This window comes from Abrus precatorius, unplaced genomic scaffold (genome assembly GCF_003935025.1).
Source record: "Abrus precatorius isolate BTA unplaced genomic scaffold, Abrus_2018 Scaffold6, whole genome shotgun sequence".
NCBI lineage: Eukaryota > Viridiplantae > Streptophyta > Magnoliopsida > Fabales > Fabaceae > Abrus > Abrus precatorius.
In genome coordinates this window covers 25842297-25866742 of record NW_020874406.1, presented here as the reverse complement: position 1 = coordinate 25866742, position 24446 = coordinate 25842297, and the positions used below count along the sequence as shown (strand labels likewise).

Genomic DNA, 24446 nt, shown 5'->3' with positions numbered 1-24446 from the left:
TAATTATTAATAAATAACAATTTTGCGGGCCACAAACAATGGTTGTATTTGGATTAGTTTACATTATTACCACCTTCGTATTGTTATTAAACTGTATTCGTTTAATTACATTTTGAATTAATTTTTTTAAATACGGAGAAAGTATTAAAAAGTTATACAGTTGCACTACAAAATGTGGTAAAAAAATTCATTACTCCGCTTATTTGTACATGTAATTAAATTCATTGAAATATGTGATAATATAATACTAAATTTAAGCGTTAAACTATTTTACATCATTAATCCATTAAAATTAAATCCAATTTCTTATTTATAAAGTATATTCAATTTAATTTTCAACAAGGTTGTTTTGTTTTTTTTTTCTTTTTCATTTTTTTCTATAATGAAAATTTAATTAGAAAGAATCTAGTAGAGTTACAAAAAAAATGTAACTAATTTTTTATTTTTTTAGGAGGTAAAGAAGAGGAATTGAAATCCTAGAACCCTTGATGGTATAGAAAGCTGAAAGAAATACTTGTATTCAAGTGTTTCTTGGAGATACACATGGCTTCAATGGATTCTTCATTACTATAGTGAAAGCTTGTTTCTCACTCATGTCAACTTCACACCCATTTTCAAGTGTCCATTTAAAATCCCTCACCAAATTGGCCACAAAGTACTCAAGGTGAAGCATAGCCATACTAATTGCTGGACAAACTCTCCTTCCTGCACCAAAAGGCATCATTTTAATTTTTGCATTTCCTTTTAGATCAAATTTAGCATCTCCTTCATTGCACCTCAAAAACCTTTCAGGTTTAAACTCCATTGGATCTTCCCACACATTTGGATCCCACCCAAATTCAGCTACAAGAAAATTCACTATTGCATTTTTGGGTATGTCATAACCATCCATAATAGTATCTTGTGTAACTGCCCTAGGCAATATAAAATGACCCGGTGGGTGTCTTCGTAAGGTCTCTAACACCACAGCCTTTAAATAAGGCATGTTTTTCAAATGTTCCTCTTCAATAATGACTTCATTAGGTTTCACAACATCCTTAATTTCATCAAGCAATTTCTCTTGTATGTTTTGGTACTTCACTAAGTTCGCCATGGTCCATAACCATGTAGCAACTGTTGTGTCTGTGCCACCTAACATAAACTCGGAACACAAACTCACCAACTCTTCATCTGTTAGCTTGCTTCCATTACTTGGGAGTTTCATATCAAAAAGGGTATCTACATAAGCCTTAAACTTTGTTTCATTGTCATCTTCAATACCAACTTTGTTTTTCATTTTCTCATGGCGTGCTTTTATGATGGGGAGGAAGACATTCACTTGATTTTGACGAATTTCCAAGATCTCTCTCCATAATCTTCTAAACACAATCTTGGACAAGACGGGTACAAAATTCAACACATTGAACCTAATGAAATTGTGGATAAAACTATGCTGTACCCTTTGAATATTTTTTACAATCTTCTCATCAAGTTTTTCTCCAAAACATATATATGAAAGTAAAACATACAATGCAAAATTAAAATGATCATCAATTGGTACAGCCTTATTGTTTAATTCAATATCAGCCAAAAGATGTTTCTTGAATATATTCAATGCCCACTTACGACAATGGGAATATGAGTCTAACCGAGAAGGTTGAATTACATGCATTAAATTTTGGCGCAAAAACCGCCAATTGGAACCGTATGGAGACGTAGTGATGGTGTATTGGTTAGGGAAAAAGACTTGGATGGTTTCAAGAGCCAAGGGACGACCAGCAAAGATAGTGCCATTTTTAACAAGTGCTCGATGAGCAGCTTCATGAGATGTTATGAAAATGGCAGGTGTAGAGCCAATGTGAATGGTAACAATGTTACCATACTTGGAACGTAAAGAGCGAAGGATAGGCTCAAGATCAGCAAAATTTTTGGACGATTTGAGGAGCCAAAATATGTTGCCTAAGATGGGTATGGTAGGAGGGCTTGGTGGTAACCTCTTGTTGTAGATGAATTTGAGAAGGGTTTGAAAAAATATACAGAAAGGAATTAATGCAAGAAGATAGAAGAACCATAATTCCATTTCTTTTATTTTTCTTGGAGTGATGAAATCTAAAATATCTATTTCTCTACTCTAAATTTCTTCCCTTATCTAGCTTGAGTTAAGAATATTTTGAGTACTTATATATTGTAGTTCTGTGAAGTTTACCGTTATGATATTTGTCACTGTTATATACTTCTCACTTAATGTTTAGTAGTTTCTAATCGTGCCTATCACTTATTAAGAACTCTCTGCATGATATAATACCATTGCTTAGTCCGTTAATCAGTATTTAATGTTTTTTTATCTGTTACTTCTATATTTTGACAGAAATTAATAAATAACTTTAATATTCTTATTTTTATTAAATTTATCGTCTTATTTTTTGTTATATCCTTTTATGTATCTTTTAATTAATTTTTTTTATTATAAATTAAATATATAATTGGTAAAATTATAATCAATATTATTTAATTAAAAAAACTTAAAAATATGACAGATAAAAAAGAATAAATAGAGTATACAACATTGGAAACATAACCATAGGATGTGAAATTAATAACTGTACAAAAATTATTAAAATTTATTTGTCTCATTTTCGCATAAAAAATGTCTTTTTATTTTGATACATTCCCTATAGATGAATGCATCAGGTGAGATGGGTATTTTTACATAAGAGTGTGAGTAGTAATTAAAATTCATAAACAGAGGGGGAAATTAAATTAATGAAAAAAAGTCATTCAAATGAGAGAAAAAATCATTGGCACGAGAGAATAATTCAAAACAATCAAACATGAGGAAAAATAGTTAATAAATAATTCAAAAGGGTAAAAAATGGATCAGAACAAAAAACAATTCAAGTTAGTGAAAACGAGAATTTAAATAGGCAAAAGAAAGAACGAAGAAGGACGAAAAAAATAATTTGACAAATATGAGATAAAAAATCAATAAATAACTCAAAAGGGTAAAAAAAATTGGTTCAGAACACAAAACAATTCAAGTTAGTGAAAAGGATAATCTAAATAGGCAAAAGAAACAACGAATAAGGACCAAAAAAAAAAAAACTGAAAAACACGTTATAAAATGATCCCTCAACTAAAATATATAGAGATAATAATAAAATTGTATATTAATAATAAAAAAATATTTTTTGTTATTATTTTAAATTTTTTTGCAAACTTAGGTGTTATGATATATAATTATAATTTTTATGATACAAAATATATTAATATTGTATATACATATATGATATGATAATCATATAATAATGTATGAATTTATAATGATAATAATATATAACGTATAATATTTTGAAAAAGAAAAAGAGAGAGAGAGAGAAAGAAAAGTGGAGAAATAGTTCTCAATTATAAAATAGATAGATAATAGTAATAGTAGAAGCCAAATATTATAATTTTTTAAAGATTAAAAAAAAGGGTTGGAATACAATAGCATATTCACGTGACATAATCAATAACAAGCAATTACGACATCAAGAACACAAGATTATCGAAGGCACGAGGGTAGGACCCACATACGTCTCTGCTATTCGTCTTCATATTTCTGAGTTGGTCTTCCAATTTCAATTTTCAGGTTTTCGCTACGGAGAGAGAAAGATGACGCGGGGAAAGCAGAAGATCGAAGCGCAGAGACGAAACGCAGAGAGGAATCAGAAGCCAAAAGGGTCTCAGCTTGAAGCCAGAGCCGTTGGTCTCAAAATCATGTGTCCCATCTGCAAGGTTTTTCCTTCTTCTTATCATTTTATTCTTCTTTATGTCAAAGAAAAAATTAAATTGAATTTTTATTATTGGGTAGTTTTTAATTACCCTTTTTTTTTAAATTTTGAATCTGCCTTTGATCACCTGATTCCAGCAACACCTGGTGCTATTGGGTTATGCATGAATCAGCGGATCTGGGTTGTGGCTATTACTTTTTTCCTTTTCGCGGTTTGTTTGATTCAAGGGTTGCTAGAATTAGTATTTGGTTTCAAGTGATTCAATTATTAATTTGGTTAATGAGCATAAGCTAGTTGTCTTAATTATTTATCACATAATTTCCTATCGCACTTTGTGCATAGTTGGCTCTTTGTCGGGTTCCTAACTCGTGGTTCTAATTTTTTTGGCAAAAATTTTTCAATAATGTATGATGGGGGGCACGTTGCTGCTGCTGTTAGCGGTGCCTTGGTGGGGACGTCAGAGCAACTTGTGCAGTGTCTTATTTGGATACTCATGTTAGTCTTTTTTTTTTTTATGATTATCTCGCATGGTTGATGTGTAAGATACACAAGCTGAAGTTTTAAAAATGATTACTTTTGCAATGGTATTGTTGGTTTGCAGTATTGGCCAAAGTTAGGTGCATGTTACATTTGCATTTTGCAACCTTTGCTGGGGATAAATTACAAGTCAACATTGTCCTTTAGTGTTGTAACTTGTATGGTAAGGAAAGATTCTTTGCAAAATGTGCATCTTTTGCTGTGATATATATACTTCGCCAAACTATGTTGTTTTTTGCTTCTGTAGTTTCTAGCGGATTTGCTTTTCTCATTTGAATGGAAGAGAGAGCTCTCTCTTTATATTTTATTGGTTATTCTTGTGTACTTTTTTTTCCCTTGTAGGAGGATTCATTGGTGTCCTTGTTCTGCACTTATTGTGTTATTCCTTCTAACTTCAGTGTCTTCTTGAAGAGAAAAATATGTTCTGTAACCAAGGCTGAAATTTATAATTTAGACAAGCATGGCTTTTAGTCATAGACTAAGTAATTACTGGCCAAATTTATTAACATGTAATTACCAGCACCTATAATTACTATTTAAATTACTTCATATTGGTTCAAACTGTGATTTAGATGACTATCCAACAGGGTTGGAGCTTGATTTTCTGTACTTATATCTTGTTCCATGGTGGACTGAGTTTTACATGTTGTCTCATGTTGGTGCATGTCACATGGTTCATATAAACTATGGCATGGCAGTTTGTTTGAAGTCTGAACAGTCTTCATTCTTCAGTGGAAAAGTGCTTCTGAAATTGACCTGGTTTTGAGGGGATGCTTTATATACCTGACAGTTTACTTTTCTTCTATGTGCTTATTAGATGTGTGGGTTGGCAAGCAAAACTTATCACTAGCAAATAGAAGTTATGCATTGCATGGATTGTAGCCTACAGAAACATATTGAGTAAAGAATTTTGCGGAAGATAATAGTTTTCCCATACATCATTTTTCAAAACTGAACTACTGAAGTATCTCCCTAGAAGAAGAAAATTGTAAGATCTCTTAATACTAGTGATCAAATGGCTATGTATTTATATTATTGTTAAAGAGATTTGTCATATTTATAAATAATAAGAACTTTCAATATCATAGAAATTCTATGTTTGTGGAACTTAAATTAAACACAATAAAGGCGAAGTCCATATATTCAAAGGCTTGTTAGAGGATATCTAGGATGTGCTAAAATCTTTATCAATAATTAATGAACTGTGTGTGTCTTTAGTGAATAGGATAATTCCTCTGCAACAATCCCTATATATATTAGCCCTCAATAATTAGTAGGCTGAACTGAAAGTCTTTTTAACAGCTATCTAAATCTCAATTGACTTCTTTACTTGATTAAGAAGGTAAAATATTGATATTGATGTACAGGAAAATTAATACTAATACTTGCATGAGTTATTCAAATACTGATCATTAAGTTGGGGGCAATAGTATGTTATTAAGAATATACATAGATCAGAGGTGCTCTTCACCTGAATTGAAGATAATATGTGATGCTGGGTATTTTCTTATATAAAATCTATTTCCTTTTTGGTGTTGAGTTGTTAGCCATGCCTGCATAATGTCTATACAAGTCTAGGACTAAGCCTTGTCACATAAGCACAGCTGCACTCCTACAACTCTAAAGAATATACAAATACCTCCTCCTGGATTGAGGTTAAGTCCTACTTGTTTAGATGTGTTTATTTATGATCATCAATGTATAAATTTTACTATTAGGCTTATCCATTCCATGAAAAGGAGCTAGATAACGGAATCATTTGCAAATTGCATAGAGTTGGAAAGACAACTTTTCCTTCTTATGATGAAATTGCTGTATTTTCTACAAAATAATTTATTTATCTTGTCTTAAGATATATATTGTTGCTCATGCTTAAATTAACATGTCAAGTAGCAATATTTTAATGCCTGTGCTTTGAGTGTCGAGCATATCTTTGTTAATATCATCATTTTTACACTTTGACTAATAGAGTATTAGCTAATCATGTGTATCTGGTATTTGATCATTCTGTTTGTGGCAAGAATACTATTTTAAATAGGTCAATGGGCCCATTCAATTTTGACACTTCTCTTGAACTTTTCTGAATGTTACGGAATCATTATATTTCTGAAGAGCTTTTGCATTATTAAATGTTATATGACTATGGACCAAAAAACATGTTATTGAACCTTTGAGACATTTTTTGTGTTTGTATCATGTTTCTTCATAATGTTGTAGCGCATTCCATTTCAGGTCCAACTCGCAAATCAAAATCAACTTGGCGATCATTATGCCTCCAAACATCCGAAGGAGAAACCCCCTTCAGAGTCAAACTAGTAATACTTTGAGCAAATGGTACGAAAGGTCCAAACAAAAAAAATGCTCTTTTGGTGTGCCTTGATGCTTTTAATGTAATTCCCTGCTTCCAAGGCAGATTGCAACATGTTTGAATTTAATTTTGTTAATATGCATTACTGTGAGATCATAAAGGATGATAAAAACTGTGCCTATCATTATGAGCATATTATGATGTTGTAACAGTGCTGACTGACTTGTGGTCCTGAAGATAGTATTTGATACCAAGATAGAATGGAATGAAACTACTAAAATATCGACTTTTTTTAACTTCATGTTCCATTTTGTTGGGTATTTATAAATTGAACCAATCCAAAATAAATTGAAAAAATTAAACTTAAAAGTTGAAAATCAAACTAACTAGAAATTGAATAAACCAAAAAATAAAATAAAAAAAAATTGGATTCAATTGGATTTTGAATGTAATTTTAAAAACTAATTCAATCTAGCTTAAACGTAACTTCCATGCACGTAAATAATTTTCTAAAAGAAATTATTAGATCACTCATTTGTGTAGCTACATATCTATGAAATTATTATGTAACTTATTTTCTTCATTGTTTTGTTATTTTTTTATAAATTTAGTAGTTCAAAATGAGTTTAATATTATAATATCTTTTTATTACATAATTTTGCATTTTACGTTTAGAACCAGTTTTAATAAAAGGAAAAAAAGAGTTGAAGAACGTAATAACATAAAAGTATTGCTATATTTTTTAATACACTCTTTGTAAAGTCGTGAACAAAATAACTATGTGAAATTACATGATAGCCCGCACCAGAAGGCGTATGAAAATGTGTTGCTACAAGAATTTACGTAGTTTAAAAAGAAGTCAGGATGCAAGTGGCTCAAATTTGGTGACGGAAATTCCTCGTATTTCCATGTCCATGGCATTGAAGTGGTTAGGAGAATGAAGAGCGATATAGAAGCTCTCCAAAATGCTAATGGGGATTGGAAGATGGTAAAATAGATAAGTTGGTGAAACCAGCCGTTTTCAGCATGGGTTGCTAAAAGCTCCCGAAAAAGATGGATTTAAAGCCTTTTTTTCTCAATCAATTTCAATTGGTTATTGTGAGGCTTTCTTTCCGACTCACAAAATTTCAATATTCTTGACAAATTTTAAATAATTGTAAAAATAGTGCTTTCCAAAATCCAAAGGTTACGTTACTGTCATTTCTCATCACAATATAACATATCAATCATCTTAATCACCTTCAATTTACAAACACCCATAAACAAATAAATTAACAAATATCATAATTTACAAATTACCCATAAATTAATAAATATCAACTCAATGTTAAACAGAGCTAAAAGTAATATGTTATTTCATGATCATCCTATTGAAATTTCAACTCAATGACATAGAGATCAGTCCATAAACAATAAAATTTATAAACTAATAAACAAACTTGTCATCCCCAAATGTATCTTTCAGGGAGGGAAGTAAAGCAAAAATATTTGTACAGATTTAATAAAAAACATACAGAAAGCTTTTAACCCATACCAGTTTTAAGTTACACATGTCCCAGAACTTTGTGCCAACCAGAAGTATCCCTAAATAGTTCATATAAAAAACCCAATCAATTTTCAAAAGAAAATGTTCATATACTCCTATAAATCTGTAATACTCCTTTCATCAATCTATTTCTCCTCTCCAAATTTCTCTGTAATCAAAAGCTACTATGCAATTTGGTTCATTCTCAGCTAAACTTGGAAATAATATGATAAATGGAAATAACAAAATAATCAGCTACAGGGAACCCAAGCCATTCGCCTCAGTTAGTTAGATTCATTAATGAGTTTGTTCAAAAGGGTCGTCAATAGAGCATCCCTTCTCTCTGCCCTACTCTCTTCTCTCATTCTCCTCTGTTCTTCTCTCTCCCTCCATGCTTGCTCAATCATTAATCTCTCTTTCTCAAGCTTCTCCATTGACTGCCGCCATTCCTGCTCAAACAACTGTCTTTCATGAGCACGCCTTTCCATCATCTCCCGCCATTGCATCTCCATCCTTAACTGATGTTGAAAAAACTCCTTGAGCATGTCCTGAATACTACTAGTACTATTAATGACAGCATTTGATGGATTGTTTGCCCTTGAAGACTTCTCCATTGCAACTTTCCTTTTGCGGGTATTGCTTCTGGAAGGCCTCTCCTCTTCGCTGTCATCTTCAACCTCATCATCATCTTCCGAGAGCTCCTCTGAGGACCGATCTCCACTTAATCTTTTCACCCCTTTCTTGGTTTGAGCTGAACGAGTTTCAGATTCAAGAAGCATTTGTTTTCGTTGCAAGTTATGTGCTCTTTCAGTAAAGACTGCACGCAACTCTTCAAAAAATGGGCATTGCCTGCCCTGCTCTGGGTCAGATGTCTCTTTTCCCTGCATAATAAATATTAGCATGTAATTTACTGAGTAAAGTGAAGACTTCCATCTTAAAGATATGATTTGTTCAGAATTCTAACCATACATATTCACTCCCTATTGGGGCTTTTCCACTCATGCATAGGGGAGGTCAGTGTGCAGATTTTGGTGAGTTCAGGGATCCATGTTGGCGAATATCAAACCATATGGGATTTTTTTGCACATGACGATAGTTAGAGGGGGCTTCTAAATTTCAGCCTAAATTCTAGCAAGCACATCCTATAACCAAATTACTTCAGATCACATAGAATTAAATATACATGAACTTCATACAATTCAATGCATACACTCCTCAGTTACCATACACAAACATCGTATCAGATTTCATCATTTCTGAACTAATTCAAATGAATGTCGGATATAAAGGTGCAATGAGATTATGGGAATGCCCACTTAGTTTTACTTCCAAATGAAATATCAACTAAAGATTCATTATCACAATGTAACAATGCTTATTTGAGTAGGCAGAAAATAAGAAGAGGAGAGAAACTAGAGTGACACAAAAATGCTTAGTTTAAAATAAAATTCGTTGTAGATGGTGGAACATTACTTTTCCAAGTTTGAATTCAGTTTTGTCTATGCTATAGAAGTGACTAACATTTTCAAGGTGGAATGTAAATGAATTCAAATCCAGTTTAAACCGATCCACTTTCAAAAATTTCCACCGACTCAAACAAACATTACTAAAAAAAAAAAAAAAAGTAAAGCAGTTTCTTCTCTGCCGTATTTTTATCCGCAAGCATTGCGAAACTAACCTTGAAATTCGAGAATAATGCAAACGCCTCAATTAACCAAACGAAATCCAACAGCGATAAGACAAAGAAAACAGAAAGAGAGGGAGAGGTACCTTATAGCGATTAACGAGGTTCTTCCACTTGCATTTGCACTGTTCGGGGCTTCTCCTGAACCCTCTCTCCCTCATCTTAGAGCTCACCGCTTCCCAAAGCGTCCTATTCCGCTTCGACGCAGTGAAATCCCTCTCAAACTCCGCGCGTATTGCTATGAACTCTCTCGTCTCCTGCTGGCTCCACTGCGGCTGAGCAGGAGCCCTCTCCTCCCTCGCCGGCGCCGGAGATATCTCTCCAGACATCACCGTCGATGTCGCCGGATTCAGCAGCGACGGCGAAACCATGCCAAGGCGAGCCGCAAGGGCATCATCACCTCCGCCACCGAACATTGACCTTTCTTCGACAACGACGTCGTATGAATCAAACGAAGTGAGTTTGGGATTAGGGTTTTGGAATTGAAAAAGCGTACTAAATGAAAAAATGGAAGTGCTGCACTACAAACTCGAAGCCTCGAAAAAACACTTTTCTATTTTCTTTTCTTTTTTTCTCCTTTCGGCCTTCCCAAGTTTCTTTGTCGACAAGACAGGAATAGTTGACTATCCACCTTCATTGAAATCTCTAAATGCGCTTCTTTATTACAATCACTTGGTTGTTTTTTTTTTTTTTTAACGTGTTTCAAACAAATATTAAATATATTTTATTAACCAATTCAAATTATTTAAAAATATATTTTTTAGTACGTGCTTTAAGATTTAGTGGAATAATAAAAACAAATCTAATACATATTTATTAAAAATTATAGTATTATTTATCAATCCTTTAATATGTTTTTTTGGTAAAGTAATCCTTTGATATATGTTTTCTAATATGTATTAAAAATTATTTATAAAATTTAAATATAGATCGTTTATTGACATGAAGCTTTAATTTTATTTAAATCATATTAAAAAACGGTAATTTTATTAAAGTCGTTAGCCCGTTTTTCATTGTCTTGTCGGTGTAAAAGTTGATACTTTGGATTAAGCAAATAAAAAACTGGTATGGAAATCCTGGTTTGATAAAATTGGTTTTTAATTAAATAATATATTTTTAAAACTATTTCCTATATTATATATATATAGCTATTTTTCTTGTTTTAGCTTTTTTTTTCCATGTCATAAAGCACCTTCTTAGTATTATTTTTTTTCATTTTTTAAAATAAATATATATTTTAACACACAGAACAACTACCTCTTTTAAGACGGAATTAATATTTTCAAATGAAAAGCGAAACTCTAAGAAATACTGACACGTGATGTGAATTACTTTTTTTTATTTACCGGTAATTAATGTTTATATTTAAAATTATGAATTACAAAAATAAGATCAGGAATCGTAATAATTTAATTTTAATTAAAATATTAATTATTTGCACAAATAGTTGTAATAAATTTAGTTGACATATTTTTAATAAAAATATAAATTAAATTTATAATTGATTAAATTATTAAAATTATAAATTATAAAATTTAACTTTAACTGTATTATTAATTTTTAGCTAAAAATAGTTATAATAAGTTTAGTTGACATAATATTACATAAAATTTGAAATTAAATTTATAATTATTTAACTTATTAAAAATTAAAATTAAAAATTAGTTATTTTTATTTTAATATTAATTATTACTACAAATTAAATTATTTTTAAATGAATATCATATATTAATATCTTATTTAACCTCAAAATACTAATCTCACTTAAAAGTAAAGACAACAATCGATGTTTTTAAAGTGAAAGTACTTCTCTTTAAAGATTATTGGAGTAAGTATAATTGTAAAATATGATATTTATTTTTAAAAAATAAAAAACAATATACTATGCAATATAAAAAATTAGATAATGAAGTGATTTTATATAAATATTAATTAAAAACAGTTTTTAAAAATATATTATTTAAGTATAAAACTCAATTTTATAAGGGTTTTATTTAAGATTAATATTTTTATAATTTTGAAAATTTTATTTGATAATAATAAATTATTATAAAGTTTAAAAAATATATTTTAATAACAAATATTAGTATTAGTTGTTGAAATTTAATTTAAGACTTTATATTAATATTTTTTAATTTATAATAATTAAGTTTAAATAATAGAAAAAATAATGTTGAATATAATTTAACATGACTTTTGAGACTATTGATTCTATATGTAAATTGGATTATTGATTTTTTTTGTTAAACATCAATATTTTATTAAAGATAAAATATAAGTACATGTCGTATTTTAACTCATTGTATCTTCAAATGAATTTAATAATATATGTCAAGAGATCATTAATTTAATTCTCATATACAATTAAGTGTACCAAAGGTCGCCACTTCTAAGAATGATATTTAATAAAATTAAACATTTAATACACCATTATCAAATATAATATTATTTTTCTCAAGCCAAATTGTCTGTACTGTTACAAATCACACAATTATAACTTTTTTTTATTTCTTTTTTTCACATTGAATTATACACATACTTAATAATGTCCTATACAAATTTTCAAGTAAGTATACATTAACACCAAACATAATAACTTTATTATTTCTTCGTCTAATGGCAATCACGCCATAAAAATAATGCTTGTGTCAATCCCCAAGTTCAAACCACTTAAAATCGAATTTTTTGAAATCATAGAAATTCTTTTCTCTCTCGTCACAAAGTTTAGATACAATATCATTCAATCTCTTAATCAAAACTCCTTTTAAAATGTATTACATTAAACATGTTTTAAAATGATAAACTAAGAAAAATTTTCAAATAAAAATAAAAAATATAAAACTTTAAAATATTCTTATGAACTAAATAAGTCATAATATGCATGCATTAAATTTCTAAAAAAACTAATGTAAATTCATTTAAAATCTAATTATATGGATTAAATTTTAAACTAATTTATTTTAATTTTTTTAAAATATATTTAAATTTGATTTTAAAATTTAAAATTAGTTTAAAATTGGTTTTAAATTTAATAAAAATATACTATAAATATTTTTATATTATTATTAAATTATTATATTAAAAAGTATTTAAATTTTATAATAACTAATATAAAATTATATTTATATATATTTTTTAATCTATTAATAATATAATTTTTCTTATTTTTATATTGTATTAAACTAATAAATATTTGCATATATTATACTTTTTATCGTTTATCTACCACACAAACTAATTATACAATTAAATTTTAAATTATTTTATTTTATTTTTTTAATTGATTCTAAATTTAATTTTTTTGAAATTAGTTTTAAATTCAGTTTTATTTTAAATTAATTTTAAATTTAATTTATAAGGTAAAATTAATTTTTAAAATAATTGTAAATTTAGTTTTTCAAGTAAAATTAATTTATTATAAGCACAGTTGCATTAAATTAGTGCGTTTTAAGAAAATTTTAATAATATTTATTAATTATATTATATTTTATAAAAATTTATAAAATATTTATTATCATTTTAATTTATTTTTAATAAACAAAATTTATGATGAAAATTTAAATTAAAATCTATAAAAATAAAAATTAATAATATAAATAATAATAAAAATATTATATTATAATATTTTAAAATTTAAAAAATAAACATAATATAAAAATAATAGTAGTAATTAATTTAAAAATATTTGTTGAATTTTAAAAATATTATTTTAAATATTTAATTTTAATCTAAAGTTAATAAAAAATATTAATTATAAATAATAATCAAGATAAAATTTTGTAAATTGATATAAATATTTGATAAATAAAGACATGATATAGTATTTCCATACATGAACACTGAAACAATTATACAAATATAGTTAATAAATAAATTAATTTAACATAAATTTATATTTTAAAAATGAATTAAACTCATAAAATTAATTTTTTTTCCTATTTTAATCATAATATTTTTAATGTCTAATTAACTTAGTTCAATTTATTCCCATTGTTCGTCTTGTATTGGCCCCAGCTTGAGTGGTAACCTCAATTAGAAATTTGATATCATAATTTTTTATAGCATTGCCAATGCTTGTGATTATAGTAAAATTAATTTTATGAAATCAGTTAAACTTCTATATTATCAATTCGATGCTTCACTCTTGTAAAATAAGACGTTTTTTTTTTTTATAATTAATTTATGTGTTTTTACATTAAATACTAATGTTATTTTTATTTATGACTTTGTATTACTACTTTCAAACATAATATCTCATGTTTTGTGTATTTTAAATTTAAATTTTAAGTATCAATACATTATATTGAATAAATATTTTTAATAAATAATTTAAATTATGTTTTGAAACATCATATTTACAAAGATAATATATCTTAATTAAATAGTTTATATTTAAAATTATATATCAATTCCTATATATAATTTATCAATACTATTGTAAGAGTATTTTTAGAAATATTATAAAAAATATTTTTAAAAATTAGTTTTTTTAATTTAATATTAATGATAAATTTACAAATATTGAAATGAATAGAATCGTGGGCGCAAAAGATTAATTAAATTAAGTAATAAGATAGAAAGGGCTCTTTGGAGAGAGAGATTCATTGATGTGTGAGATCTGTTAGGGTTTCATTCATAGCATAAAACAGCATCCACCAGCACCTCCTCCGTCCCAATGAAACAAGGCTTCATCTGAATCCAATTCCTACGCTTCATCTCTTTCTCATCCTCCATCTAATCCTAATCATTTACCCCATTCAATTATGATTATCATGAACTCAGTCTTCTTCGTATCGCAAAACCTTCGTGTATTCGGTCCTGGCTTGAATCCCTTCGCACCCTATTGCGTTGCCAATCATTCCCTTTCCTCTCGCTAATTCCCTTTCCCAAACCATTTTCTCTTTGTCTAAACGCAACACTCGGATTTCTCCTCCAATAACATGTGAATTCGGAGACCCTTTTAGACTCGCTCTCTCTCTTTTTTTTTTATTTTATTTTATTATTGTCGGGGGGAGGACTCTGCAATCGTTGTCGGTGAAGCCTGTACCCAATTCTGGTTGGGATTCTAGGATCTGTGTCGTTTGATTTTTTTTTTCGTCGTTTTGCGTGATTGCTGAAAAACATGCTCGAGGCGCAGCCGGTTTTGTTCAGAAAGAGCCCTTCGAGAAGGCGCTTGTTGAGGCCTGGGTTCGATACCGATGACAGGGGTTGGACCTCACTTCATGTTTGTGCTCGGAAAGGGGATCTCAAACTGGTAATTTTTTTCATTTTCTGTGTTTTTTTTATTGCTGAATTTGAGTAAGAAATGTTTTTTACTAGGGGAGATTTCGATTTGAGGTGCTCAGAGAAAAAAAAAAGTTAAATTAAAATGCGCACGCTGGGTTGTTTTATGTGGCGATGTATTGGGCTTTTACTCGGCTTTTTGTTTGATTGAACTTGAATTGGGAACCTTATTGCTTTTGTGTGAAGAGTTGCATTTGGTTTGGGTGGTTTCGGTTTCAAGGTTGGAGGCTCTGATTTGCAACTATAAACGGTTTTTGTTTGTAAAAGGGGGTTTCGTTTTTATTGTCCTGATTGAGGAAGATTATGCATTGTACAACTCACAGTAGGATTTCATGGAAACAGAGAAAATTCACTATGATTGATGAAGATTATACGTTGTATCCACTCAGACCCAAACCCTTATCCCGATATACCCAAGGATTGTCTGTGATTTTCAGCGCACTATCCACTGACGAACTATTGAATTTACAATGGGTCCGGCCCGATACTAGATATAACCCTCTTATAATACCAAATAACGCTTGCTTTTAAATGAGAGTTGTTGCTTGAAGATGTCATATACTCATATGCTAACTCTTTTATTTTTCATTCTTTGTTTTAATTGTTCTCTATTCTTTTATCCATTTTCAGAAGTGTCGGAAAATAAAATTCATTTAGGGTGCAGTCTAATAGCATGAACAGAAATCTTTTGGTGTAGCATTTTCTTTGTTAGTATGTAATAAATGTGATTTGGGGGGTTTATAGCAAAGTTCTCAACTTTTTATTGTATAATCCAGCTCTAAGATCTGCTGTATGAATGTAAAATCTGTAAAATTTTGGGGCTGTTTCTAGGGAATATGGATGAACCTAATTTGATGGTGTGGTTATTCCTAGTTGAATAAATGCTTGATCCACCTTACCCGTTCATGCAAAACTCTTTTTTGGCTGATATACCTATGTCTCTTCAGTGGTGATATCATTCTATTGTTTTAGTGGTGATAAATGATATGAAACTTGTGTCCCAGTTGGATTGGCTTTTTCATACCAAGCCTTTATGAGTATTTGTATTGTATCATTTTCATTTCAGCTTAATGACAGTTATGAGTAAAGGGGACTATTTTGCAGCGTTTGCATATGGATTTGGTATTCTACTGACTAAAATTGTTGCTCAGTATTTAGCATATATGTGGTGTTTACACTTGAAGAGTGATGGGTGGTGCTATGTAAGGTCATTACTTAGTACTCGTCAAATAATTTATAGGTTACAGATAGAAGATTTTGGTGGATGAAAAATCCATTTAATGTGTATGAATGGCTATGTAGAAACACAGATGGCTCGCATGAATAAGGAATCTACAATCTCATTCAATCGGACTTTATTTTTTTATACTTTTTTTTAGTATAGATGTTCTGCAGTGTTCTTTTGTAGAGGCAAGTGGCATATTAGGTTGCTGTCTTATGAACAGTTGGTACAGTTCTGGTTGTCAAAACAGTGTCTTGTGTTGTGGGGTATGGATGTGCAATCTGACTTACCTCATCCCACAATGGTGGGAGCCTAAACCTTGTTCATTGATCCACTCTTTGTGGATTCCCGGCTGAATTTTAAAATTTGTCAAATCTTAGGATGCTACTAATTCCTGTAGTACTTGAATACTTTGCCTCATGCATTTGATGATTTGTAAATTGTTCGATTATTGGAGCAAAAGGGTTCTCAATTTTCTCAAATTTTTTCACATGGGAGCATCTTCTTATGGTGTTGGTGAACAGGTTAAAAATCTTCTCAATGAAGGAATGGATGTCAACGTGACTGCATGGGGCCCTAAGTCAAAAGGGGTGACCCCTCTCCACCTTGCTGCTGAAGGTGGTCACATTGGAGTGATGGATGAACTGCTTGAGCGTGGTGCTGACATTGATGCCAGAACTAAGGGTGCCTGTGGCTGTAAGTGATTCAAGCTTCCTCTTAGACATAATATTGCTATGTCTATTCATAATTGAAGTTTCATAATGACGAGTATGCTCTTCACTTGTACCAGGGACACCACTCCACATTGCAGCTAAAGAAAGGAGGAGGGATGCTGTGAAATTCTTGATAGAGAATGGAGCATTCTTGCCACCTGATATCAATGATAGCAGATTTAACCCTCCTCTTCATTACTGCCCAGGACTAGAATGGGCCTATGAGGAGATGAAGCGACTTCGACAGGAAGACTTATCTGCTGGAGAGACATCTCTGAAAGTTAATTTGCATTTCAGGGATTTGGTTGATGATTAAATCTATCTTGTGGGAATAATTTCAGAAGTGAAATAAAACAACTATGCGTAGGGTGGGTGTTTTATGTATGAGGATGTGGTGCTACTTACTTTTTTAATATGTTGGATGCTGTTATGGGAACACTTATGTACGATTATTAATGTGATATATTGTATGCTTGCTGATGTAGTCGTGCATTGTGTGCCCGCACACTACTTTCTTATGAACAATATTTTGACAACCCTGAGTTTAGAATTCTTCTGTCTTTTCTCTTAATGCGTGTCTAGTTTGAGTTATTGGGGAAAGTAAGTGTATATTTAGTTTGAAAAGTTTATGTTTTTTTTTTTTTTTTTTCATTTTGGCAGATAAACGGGGTTCAAAGCCCCAAACAACTAACGAGTCGTTATAGAAAATCATTTACCATACGAATTTTCTCCCAAGAGAGGAATCAATAGAGGAGCTTCAGAGAGAATACGTTACACAAATGGGTTCTGCATGTGTTATGTTAGATAGGAAATTCGAACATCTATTTTGCATCTTTCTGAAAATATAATCAATGCTGTGTATTCTCCCATTCTGTAGTGATATAGATGGTGAGAAGGATCCCAGTCAGCATTATAAAGATAAACTGTAAAATTTTTAATACAGATCAGTGGTCAATCGTCTTATATTTATCCTCAGTAAACTTTGCAGATATACACGAACCAAGAGTACCCATAATTTTTGCTTTCACAGGAGATCACATTACCAGATTACTTACAAAACCAATCTTTATTAGTTTGAAAAGTTTTTTTTTATTAATTATAAAATTCTCATTTCTTTTATTGTTTTCTTTTTAAATATATGTAGATAAATGTTGAAAATAGGAATTGCTGCTTCTGCCATTTTTCAAAAAATTTTAAAAATAAGAAATAAGGAGAAGTAATGTAATGTTTTGAAAATTATTAGTAAACAACCCGGTTTGGAAATGTTGGGGTTTTTAATTAAAATTTTTGCATTTTTTTTTCACTTAAAAGTATTATAAAATAAGTTGATTTGATTGCAATACATAGTTAGAATAATCTTTTGCAATAACTGTGGGGAGTGTTACCATGGTTGCAGGTGAGGAAAGGATTATAACTAATTCCACGAGAAATGATGTGGTTTGCCACATTGACATTTATATAAAATGACAGATGTTATTTTTCACATCAACATTTTTATTTATCACTTAGTGTAATATATTAAAATTCTGTTAATATATTTAAATGATGTATAACTGGCACATCAGATTAAATTAATTGATAAAAAAAGTTAGAAATTATTAAAGATATTTTAAAATTTCAACGACTAAAATACTTAATGTGAATAATTTAAAAAATTAAAATGCTTGACTTTGACAATCATTTTAAATACTTTAATAAATAAATATTTTTTAAAATATTAATTGAAAGGGAATGAAGTTTTTATTAATTTTTGATTAGAGATTAAAATGCAGTAGAGTTATTTTTCTAATTACTTTAATTGATGGTAAACTAATCACTAGTAAAAAATATATATTTTTTACATCGGTTAAAAAAGGATTTTTATCCGCATCTGACGTAGATACAAGTGATATAGAAATTCAAGACTTTCTACATTGGTTGTTTATAATAATCGATGTAAAAAATATTCTTCATGTTTATTTTTGTCTTCTTAATGATGTCGAAGTTTCTCTTCTTTGATAATTTTAACATTCGTGTTAATATTATCAATATATGTTTTCACATTTAAAACACTGTTTAAATTAAAATCTATAAACATTAGTGTTCATCATGTTGGTTATCTTTCATCGTGTTCACTGTGTCGTCATTGTACATCTTGTTTGTCGTGTTCATCATTGTTAATCTTGTTCATCGTGTTTATCATTATTCATCTTTGTTTGAATCTAAAACATAAAGAATATTCAGTGTTCATTGAATTATTTAATGAAGCAAAAAATAAAGAAAATGAAGTAAGATAAAACCATTGATGTACCATTGTCCATACATGATCCTAGCTAACAGAAACTTTAAAAACTTAAGAAAAGTTTTTGCGCTCATCTCCAATTTATGCTATTTCATTGGCACATGTATAAAAAATTTAAATTTGAATTGATTATACATCGATCCTAAAAAACAACCGATGTAGAATGTACTTTTTATATCAGTTGTTTATTAAACCGATGTAAGAAGTTCTGTAGTTTTAAAAAGATTAAAAGGTTATAACTTTCAGTACACAATTTTAATTTTTACAAATTATGTATATATTTTTGGGAAATAATGAAACAAAAAATAAAAAAATAGTAAAAATTAGAAAAAGGAGGAAAAATATTGAAATTTTAGAAAATGGGTGGTGAGTTGGACAGATCTCAAACAGTTATATGAAATAGACATATAATTTATATAAATTAAAGTTCTGTACTAAAAGTTATGTTCATTCAAAGTTTATAGTTAATACAAAAAATTGTAGAATTGTAATACTTTCTAGAAAAGTTTGCATAAATTTCAAAAATGTTATTGCATCTTTTTCTACATCTATCGTCAAAAAAACTGATGTGAAAAGTACTTTTTGTGTCAGTTTTGAAAACACCAAATATAAAAAAGTTTACATAAATTTTAAAAATGTCACCACATTTTTTTCTACATCAATTATTTTTAGAGAACCAATGTAAAATCCCGTTGTAGAAAGTGCATTTTTGTATGTAGAAATAATGAAATTAGTTAAAAAATTAAGTTTCATATGCAATGCATGGGTATTGGTAAATTAAATTTAAATTTAAACTTTATGATTATTTTTAAATTTCATAAAAATTGTAAATTTTTTAGAAATATTTTAATTATTAATAATAAATATTTTATTATATTGAATTAGACTAAATTAATAAGATAAAAATTTTAAAACTTACAAATTTATGAAAATTTTAAAGTTATGTTGTTTGTATAAAATTATTAAACAAATGTTTATTAAAGTCTAGTAAAAATAAAAATGAAAAAATAAAAAATTATTTAAAAATATAATAATGTTTTTTAGATTTGTTAAGGAATAAATATTTTAAGACAAGTTAAAATAAATAAGACAAAGATCTTATGTCAATAAATAATATGATTTAATGTAACTTTTAATAAAAAAATTATTAATAATAAAAGCACATATTAACATCTAATAAATAACGAAAGATATAACATGAGACAGAGAGTATTTAAAAAAATGCAAAAATGGGTCATTTTTAGAAGTAACATTACGTGCACAACCAACCTTCTTATTTATGGTCCCTTTTATCCTTTATGAGACCAATTCCTTCAAACTCCGCTCTTTGCGCTCATCAGAAATCCATCATTTGCATATATATATATATATGGCCACTATTTTTCATATTTTGTGGCTAAGATAAGGTTTTCAATTGAAGTTTCCACTTACATAAATTAAGGAGAGATAGGTATGGCCCAACTGTGGGGTCTCATGCATCGACTATCCAACAGCTAAGAAATAAAACTTTATATACTTGAGATCCTCTATTCTTCAACGCAAAATTATTTATAAGAAAAATTGAAGTGAAATGATTTTTGTTATGTCTTATAATTTTGAGAAGTACTTTTAAACCCTTATGTATAAAAAATAAAAATATTAACTTTGTTTCTTAAGGCTCAAGATAAACAATTAAAATTAATGATTTTTAATACTCAATTTTAAATCTTGAGGTTGACAAAACTCACAAAATGTTTAAATAACGAAATGGATGTTTCAATAACTGTGATTATGTCATGAAAATAGATTGGACTTGAGTTTCTGAAGGAAAGAAAGCTTTCATTTCAAGTCTCTCTCTTTCCCTGAAGACTGGTTGAAACCAAACAGCCATTATTCTCTCCCGCATGCATGCATGTGAGGGTGTTCTAACGTGATTTGAAGATACCCATATGCTATTATTGGGGCCTTAATCGTTTTTGAACAAATGTATATTGGACTAAGTTATTAAAGAGTTTCAAGGTAAAAAGCTTCTAAATGTTAAATGAATTTGCCCCTGATTGAGGAAACGTTTTGTAATAAGCAACTATAACCAGTAAAAGAGTCTGAAAAAAGCTTTGGGGGCAGTATTCAATTGGATTGGATTTTTAAGCCCCCATTTAGAGGTTTCAACTATGGTATTAGAATCATGTTAATGATTTGGATGTGGATTTATGGCTACATTTTGTCATGGTTATTGTTCTATTGCATTATGGTCTCATGGCTTTTATTGTGGATATTGTCTTAGGCACAAGTTTTGTTATGTATTGTACCAAATGTTACCATCAGTTATCAACTTTTAAAAATGTAAACAATTTGTGAACAGTTTTGATCAATTTTACCAGTTGCATCGATGACTGGGTAAGTAACTAATTATTTTTATTTTTCATTGTCTTTATTCAATTTGATATGAATTTATGCATAGAAAAGGTAGTAGTAACTATGTAAATACCAATTGCATAAACTTGCATCCATTGATTTTAATGGTCTTAATACACTAAATGAAATACAAAAGCCAAGCAACATTAGCAGCCAAATCCTACACAAAACACTATCTACAGTGCAATACAAAGCCTCATAATCCCTAACCTAAGCCTATTTTGTTGCAAGCATAACCCCTAAAAAAAACAACCTACAATGACATTAAAATCCCTCCCTCTAACACTCTCTTCTACATCAAATTTCATCAAATTTCCTTAGTACAGTTTTAATGATCTTCTCTTCACGTTCATTCACTTTTCCATCATGTTATTCAAAAAGTTGCACCTCTCCTTCTTGCCTTGCACCTATGCAAATTAGCAAATTAATATAAAAAATAGGCACTTATAATAATAACACTTTAAACTACAGTGAAATTCATCAAAACAAATGAAAACCTTCTTTTCCTATACTTTTCTATCCCTATATAATATTTTTCACCAAAAGAAACAAAGGCTTAGCAACAGAATGAAAGACTAATAACAAGACTCGACTATAAGACGTGTTTTTTAATAAAATAATTGAGAAAATAATAATTAATGTCATCTTAGAATTTTGAAATAATAGATAAATAAAAATTATACGAGTTATTAGTATAAACTCTTTTTTAATATGTAAACTAAAAATTAAATTTAATTTTTTAGTGAAGTTATAATCTTTTACTGTCTGCTTAATAGCACCTAATTAAAATTTATATATTAAGTATAATTGTATTAAAAATATAGAATTTAATATATTGATAATATTAAATATTATAATTTTAAAAATATTATTTATGAATATATTATTGTGGGTTGCTGTTACATACATATTTAAAAAACTAAAATTTAAAATTACCTAAACTTGTGACCAAGCTAAAAATAAATGTTTTATGGGGCTGTCAACATAAACAATTGTGAGAGTAAGCCCTGATTAATAAAATTTTCAATATAGAGAAAAAGAATTATAAATGTGAAATATTCAAAAGTAGACTTTGGGGCTTCCGTGTATTTGAATTGCTGAATTGATTTCGTCTCACTATTTTAAAAGTCAATTCTTGACAAACTATCATATGAATCCGTTCCTCAATCCAAAATTGATTCGTAATTTAATTTTTAAAAAATATTATTATATTTTTTATTTATAATTTTAATTTATTTTTCCACATATTTTTTATTATTTATTCGAATATGCTGTTTATTAATAAAACGTGGCGACTATATGAAAAAATAAATAAATAATAATTTAATAATAATGCATGTCTTGCATCAATTGGCTCTCATAGCTTATCGATTGATACGACACGAAAACATCATCCCAAACAAAGAAATAAATGTCGTTTATTTTGAGAGAGAGATGTTTACCTGAATATCATTATAAAAATATCATATCATATGCATGTTAGAGATGCAAAATGTAATTCAGATTATGATCAATAAAAAAATCCAAAAGGCAGTTCTTGTCCTATTTTGATTCTTCAATAATGGGCCCCGTTTTTAAATGAAATGAGTGGTTTTCATATATTATTATTAATGTGACAATTCATGATATAATAATAATGTAAAAAATTATATTACTAATGTATTTCAAAATGATTTTATTATATTTTGATGTTTCAAAATATTTTTTATAAATTTAAATTCTCATGAATATGATTTGTTTTAAAAAATTGATATTACTACACAATAATAATATGACATTCATTTAATTATATTCATCAACAATTATTTTGAGATACTATAACCTGTAACATGACATAATTGGTCACTAATGGATACAAATAATGCTTTAAAAATTAAAACCATATTAAGTGATATTCATAAAGATTGAAAATACTTTTTATCTTTTATCTCTTGATTTATTATTTACTTTAATCTTCCAATATTTCTACTAAGTAAAATAAATTAATATTTTTTTATTATTTTAAAAAATACTTATTTTGATATTTTTTTTTTGAAATCAAGCAATTTTTTTAAAAAAAATTATTTCTATCTAAACATGGGCTAACAAAATTAAAAATAAAAAAATATATATATACGGGTCTTGTCAAGACATTGATTAAAAAAACTATTAAAAGTAATATTAAAATATATTAAAAATGATAAAAAATCATTTTAATAAAAAAATTTTAAAATTATTTATCTAGTGCTGTTAAAAAACTTGAAAGTTTTAAAGGGTACAAAGAAATTGAATACAAAATAATTGGGTATTAAACTCAATTGCATCACATTCACATTTATCCTTTGAAACAGGCAACATGACGTGGTCTCCAATCCTTTCTTTCGTCTTATAGTGGCATCATAAATCAAACACATGTCCACTATTCCATTCACAGATGCAATATTTTAAATATTTTTAGTACTGTTTTTAAATTAAAAATAATATATGTCTTCCATAATTTTAAAATTAAAATTAACAATATATATGATATTGTCCTTGTTTTTTCTTTGGTCTTAAGAGTTTATCGATTGATAGGTCCCAAACAAACAAGTAAATGTTGAGAGAAAGATATATAGCTGGATATCAATACAGAACTCAATTAAAATATCAGGTAATGCTAATTCAGATTGTGATAAATAAAAAAATCCAAAAGGATGTTCTTGTCCTATTTGGATTGTTCAATAATTGGTCCTATTTTATTTTATTTTAATCTTCTAGCTGTTATGGGCTAA

At 28.6% G+C, this 24446-nt stretch overlaps 3 protein-coding genes across 3 annotated transcripts; 1 reads left to right on the top strand and 2 right to left on the bottom strand.

The window, feature by feature from the left end:
• Positions 1-520: 520 nt before the first annotated feature.
• On the bottom strand, positions 521-2059 carry LOC113870479 (cytochrome P450 89A2-like). Its single transcript, XM_027507069.1, has one exon. It carries the CDS (start codon positions 2057-2059, stop codon positions 521-523), a length of 1539 nt encoding a protein of 512 aa, XP_027362870.1.
• Positions 2060-7928: 5869 nt separating this feature from the next.
• On the bottom strand, positions 7929-10415 carry LOC113869685 (trihelix transcription factor GT-3b-like). The gene is made up of 2 exons (XM_027506134.1): positions 9890-10415; positions 7929-9000 (listed from the first exon to the last, which is right to left on the bottom strand). Exons 1-2 carry the CDS (start codon positions 10217-10219, stop codon positions 8404-8406), a joined length of 927 nt encoding a protein of 308 aa, XP_027361935.1. The 5' UTR covers positions 10220-10415; the 3' UTR covers positions 7929-8403.
• A 3977-nt stretch (positions 10416-14392) lies between these two features.
• LOC113868977 (phytochrome-interacting ankyrin-repeat protein 1-like) lies at positions 14393-17589 on the top strand. Its single transcript, XM_027505025.1, has 3 exons — positions 14393-15057; positions 16833-17004; positions 17099-17589. The coding sequence occupies exons 1-3, from the start codon at positions 14926-14928 to the stop codon at positions 17335-17337; spliced, it is 543 nt and encodes a 180-aa protein (XP_027360826.1). The 5' UTR covers positions 14393-14925; the 3' UTR covers positions 17338-17589.
• Positions 17590-24446: the final 6857 nt, after the last annotated feature.